The 5,439-nt window shown below is 41.4% G+C and overlaps 1 protein-coding gene across 1 annotated transcript in view; it reads left to right on the top strand.

Annotated features, from left to right (window-relative positions):
* The first annotated feature begins 1,519 nt into the window (after window positions 1-1,519).
* Window positions 1,520-5,439, top strand: part of NUDT21 (nudix (nucleoside diphosphate linked moiety X)-type motif 21) — a 5,582-nt gene continuing 1,662 nt past the window's right edge. The window contains exons 1-4 of the mRNA XM_010011618.1: window positions 1,520-1,816; window positions 3,120-3,183; window positions 4,464-4,553; window positions 5,187-5,262. Of these exons, the coding sequence (XP_010009920.1) occupies window positions 1,548-1,816; window positions 3,120-3,183; window positions 4,464-4,553; window positions 5,187-5,262 (499 nt within the window). The 5' untranslated portion in view covers window positions 1,520-1,547. The remainder of the gene's footprint in view (window positions 1,817-3,119; window positions 3,184-4,463; window positions 4,554-5,186; window positions 5,263-5,439) is intronic.

The following is a 5,439-nucleotide window of genomic DNA, read 5'->3' as shown; positions in this document are numbered from 1 at the left end:
GGTTCCTAACAAATAAAACTGGCCTAGAGACAGGCTGTTTGCTAAGAAACTACTACATGATTTGAGAAGCCACACACTTTGTCTTCCTCTGTAAGTTCTGATAGATGTGTTCTTTGTGAGCTACATCTGTCCTGTTGCAGAATATGTAAATACTAACTGTAACAGTCCCCCACTCGCTTTTAGCTATTAGTTGCAGGCTTGTGTGTTTATATATGTGTAGTTTGTATAGCTGACTTTGTTCACAGTTAAAGTCTTGAAGTTAAAATATGGATGTCAGAGACTGGAATGTTTTTAAAGTGTTTCTGAAGAAAAGACTTGTCAAAAGCTGTGTTATTGCTGGCATTTATTTTTAAGTATAGGCTAATGGTTTTGCTATACAGGCTAATGTACCTAATTTGGTGTAGCATGGGTTAGCGTAGTAGATTTTGCATTAATAAAGCTCTTTGTATATCTCTTTGGAAATAAGTGGAAAAAGAAACGTAAGTGGTTCGAAGTTATAAGTGAAAGTGGGGGAGCTTGCTAATGAATGAATCTGTCATTAGGAAACTAGTTGTGTGTACGCGTAAAGGACTCTAAAAGCTGCATCTGGCTTGTGATTTTGCCACTAAAACATCGAAATTTGGAGGGGGGAAGTGTATGCTACTTGAATTTAACATGATTATTGGAGAAAGAATATGTTACAAGATGTATTTCAAGGAAAACATTCCCCATGGAATCAGGCACTTACTCTGTTAATTCAGTTGCTGTATGCCACAAGTTGATAAAACTGTGGTGATAACTTGTTCCTGCTCTGCTCTGAACCCATTTTCCTCTTTCTTTCTGACTTAGCTGGATGATCCTGTCTTCCCTTCAGGCCTCATGCTGCCAGATCTGTGTTACTTGGGTTTTTGTTGTACAGTAATATTCTCCTATTGCCCTCTGTGCTCTCTAGGACTGACTGATCTGTTGCCTAACCTTTCCTTTGTTTGCTGGCTCTTTTCAGTCCCTCTTCGCTGGAGAAATATCTCAAGTTTCCACTGTGTGGTCAGGATTGAAGGCAGAGGCCCAGCACCTAGCCCAGCAGAATGATCTGCTCAAACTCTTGATGTTATCCCCAGCCCTGCACATAAACCCTCAGCATTTGTCCTCTTTTGTGATCCAGATGTCCAATTTCCCACTTTAAAAGAAACCCACTTCTAACAGTTTAGTCCTCAGGCTCTTCATTACTTCTGCAGGAAAAAACCCTGCTGTCCTGTGCAGCTTGCTTCCTTCCCAGCAGAGCTTTTCTCTCCTGTCCCTTTCCCAGCTCCTTTCACAGCCTCAGCTGCCTTTGTGGTGTGGAGATCAAAGAGGGTGGCTGTTGACTAACAGTTGCTGCTGTTTTTCCTGGGCTTCTTTCCTCCTTCTGAATCAGAACCGTGCTAGCGTGTCCATCAGCAGGACGTTCTGCACTTGCATGTATCATGGCGCAGATTTTCCTGTGGTATTGGCCCCATAAATCACGAGCAAGAACTTCTTGCCCAGCACTGCTTGTTCCATCAAGCACAGAAGGTTATGCCTCAGTGGAGATGCTGTGTCACAATGATTTAAATACGGATTTCTTGTTACACAACTACTTTTGTTTTTCCCCTTGCAGATATCCGTTGACAAATTACACGTTTGGTACAAAGGAACCCCTGTATGAGAAGGACAGCTCTGTTGCAGCTCGGTTTCAGCGCATGAGGGAAGAATTTGACAAGATTGGCATGAGGCGGACAGTGGAAGGTGTACTGATTGTCCATGAGCACAGGCTGCCCCATGTGCTGTTACTGCAGCTGGGGACAACTTTTTTCAAGCTGTAAGTGTCTGTTTCTTGAACATAACTTTAACTTTACTTCACGGACCACTAAATGCGTGGGCTAGAGGTTAAAGTGTGTCTGGCTGATAGATGTTTTAAATGTGATTCATGTCTTGAAAAGACATTATGGAAAAAGTCTTTTTTTAACAGTGGGGTTTTCATTTAAAGTGTATTTTACTCTGCTCATGAGTGGGGTGACTTCATTTGGAACCAATTGGAGATCTTAGTTATGGTGTGTCAGTATGGTAAAATCCTGTTTAAAATTTGTGAACAGTAGTTAGTGTGTTCTACTGACATTGTGAAAGCTGTTATACTTAAATATGCTTATGCTGTGACTGCAAAAATGGTAACATGGGGCTGAAGGAATAAACCCCAGTAAATGCAGAATAATACCCATTTACAAACTACAGGGGGAGCTGGGGACAGCAAGAAAGGTTGGTGTCTAAATGTGAGAAAATGGCTTCAGTTCATCTCAGTTATTGCTGCCAGAATGAAATGTTAGTGTTTCGGTTCTATAGTCATAGTGGTGGTGCTTGTTTTCTTTTTAAACTGGATGGATTTTACTTGCCTCAAGTTTTCCTGCTTGTGCTCTTGCTTTGATGTTTTAACATTTTTGTAGCTTGTTCTCAATTTTGTGTGTGCTACATCTCATTTTATATCTGGATTCTTTCCTGACATCTTGATTTGAGGGATGTTTGTGGACAAAATAGGCTAGACTCTAAAAGCTTTGCAAAACTGTAATGATGAAAACATGTTCTTAGGGTTTTGGTGTGGTTTTGGATTTTTTTGGAGAATTTTTTTTGGTTTGGTGGTTTCTTGGTTTTTTTGGTTGGCTTTTTTTTTTTTTTTTTTTTTTTCCTCATTAACCTTACATCAAATGCAGGGTGGTTCCAGACAGGAGTTTTATTTTCTGTTTCCTGTGTGTGTCAGGGGGTGCTGTTTCTGAGATAAGAACAAATACAGTTGGTATTTACAACTCTTTCTTCAACTTCTGGTGCTTATATATTATTGTTAAAAATTTACCTTTATGTGTCACAGTTGTATGAAGACAACTGCTGAAGAAGTTAAAGCATCTTGCATGATAATTATTTTTCAGGGGCCATACAGTAGCCATTTGAGTCATGCTTTTGGTGAAAGCTATCCTACTGTCTTCAAATTCGGCACAGTTAGATTTGGAACTTCTGACAGAGGAGCCCTGCATGAATTTGTAACTCCCTGTCTGGAAGCACAACCAGTGTTACCTGTGAAGTTGGTAAATGTGATAAAACATAACTTTAGCTTTCATCATTGTTTAACTTGACAGACCTGGCGGTGAACTCAATCCAGGAGAAGATGAGGTAGAAGGGCTCAAACGCTTAATGACAGAGGTTTGTTTCTTTCATTATGTTGCTATTTCAGAATGCTGAACTATCTTTGACTACAAAGCATGAGAGTAGTCTCCTTATCGCTTCTGTTACTTTGCTGCTTTTGTGATGTTTGCAGGTAGTTAACAAATAAAGCAGTAAGTTTGCATTTATCTCCATACTGAGTGTGATGGAGTGGTTTGGTGGCTGACTCCACACCTCCTGCTCAAGTCCTGTGTTTGTTTGCAGCTTTGCTTTTTGGCTGGCTTCAGGCAAGTGAGATGGGCAGTAAAATATGTTGTGGAGCACAAATGATGAGGACTTGTCTTTGAGGTAGCTTTCCCAAGCACCGATTAACTTTCTGTGCCCTCAAAGTAGCCTGTCATTCATGCGTTTTGTTCTTCTCATTGGCCTGATGGGACTCTGTTCAGCTGAATCATAGAATCAGTTGGGGTTGAAGGGACCTTAAGCTCATCCAGTTCCAACCCCCTGCCATGGGCAGGGACACCTTCCACTAGACCAGGTTGCTCCAACCCCTGTCCAAGCTGGCCTTGAACACTGCCAGGGATGGCACAGCCAGAGCTGCTCTGGGCAACCTGCTCCAGCGCTTCAGCACCCTCATAGGGAAGAACTTCTTCCTTATATCTAACCTGAACTTCCCCTGTTTAAGTCTCAAACCCATCACTCTGTGTCCTATCACTACAGTCCCTGAGAAAGAGTCCCTCTGCAGCATCCTGGTAGACCCTTTCAGATACTGGAAGGCTGCTATGAGGTCTCCACACAGCTGCTTTTCTTCAGGCTGAGCAGCCCCAACTTTCTTAGCCTGTCTTCATACAGGAGGTATTCCAGCCCCCTGATCATCCTTGTGGCCCTCTTCTGGACTTGCTCCAACAGCTCCATGTCCTTTTTATGTGGAGGACACCAGAACTGTACACAATACTCCAAGTGAGGTCTCACGAGAGCAGAGTAGAGGGGCAGGATCACCTCCTTCGACCTGCTGCTCATGCTGCTGGGGATGAAGCCCAGGACATGGTTGGTGAATGGAATTTGTAATGCTCTCTGAAGTGTCATTGTTACATGAGGCTTTTGCTAAAAAATAATAATAAAAAAAGTCCCTTTATACAAAAATACTCTATGTTAAGAGCTGTTCAGAGCAGTTCTGAACTACATTAGATCCTTATTCCAGCAAGTCTTCATGCTTCCAGTGTGTTTTTTCTAAGTAAAACCTGACTTGGTTTTAAGTAGTTGGGGTAGTTAAGACTTGGGGTAGTTAAGAATTTTGACTGTAATTGGACTTTTGGTAGATACTGGGTCGTCAGGATGGTGTTCAGCAAGACTGGGTGATTGATGACTGCATTGGTAACTGGTGGAGACCGAACTTCGAACCTCCACAGGTCAGTATTCATGTTGACTTTCATCATCTTCAGCCTGATATTGATTGTGCTTCTGAAAGCCTTCAACCTACTAGTTGGGCTTTTTGAGTACCTGTTGAACAAGCAATTAGTTTTTCTGGTTCTTACCTATTTCATCTCCTTTCTGCGAGTTTTTTGTATTTTTTTTTTTTTGTAACTCCCATCTCCTTCCTCAAATCTCCTGATAGATGTGAAACCACTGGATAAGATAGCTTCCAGTCCTGTGCTGAGCCAGACAGGCCATTCATATTCCCGTTGTAGCCACAATGCTGCATATGGAACAGACACCCTGAGAATAAATTAGTCTCACTGCACTATTTCTGAATGCTTTAATACTGACAATACTTTAGCTCAGTTTGCTGTTACGCATTTCTGTCTTGCTGGTTGTTTTAACTGCTTGTGAGTAGTGGTGCCTCTTTAGATCCTGTCAATAATTGACAGCAACCTTTCCTTCCAATTACTTATGAAAGTGTTTTTTATTATTTGATGGCATGAAAGAACAAAGTATGACACGCTGAAACCTTGCACAGTGCTTGGAAATTTATGAAGTAGCACTTAATATTGCACTGTATTTTCAAAGCTCTGTACGACCAATTTTTGTTGATTTTCTTCCAGTATCCCTATATCCCAGCTCATATTACAAAACCAAAAGAGCACAAAAAGCTTTTCTTGGTCCAGCTTCAAGAAAAGGGTGAGTGTTTGCAGAAAAGGGTTGTATTTTTAACAATGTCTAAATACTTGCATGTCATACGAGGAAACGCAGTGGCAAATTTGTGTTTGTATGTTGCAGTTGTTCATAGGTGATAGTTAAAGTAGATCAGTGCTGGTATCAGTTTTGAAGGTGGGTGATCCTTAGAACATGAGTTCC

Source organism: Nestor notabilis, unplaced genomic scaffold (assembly GCF_000696875.1).
Source record: "Nestor notabilis isolate BGI_N333 unplaced genomic scaffold, ASM69687v1 scaffold15470, whole genome shotgun sequence".
In the NCBI taxonomy this organism is placed as follows: domain Eukaryota; kingdom Metazoa; phylum Chordata; class Aves; order Psittaciformes; family Psittacidae; genus Nestor; species Nestor notabilis.
The sequence above is the reverse complement of the archived record's forward strand: the minus strand, read 5'-3'. Positions and strand labels throughout refer to the sequence as shown.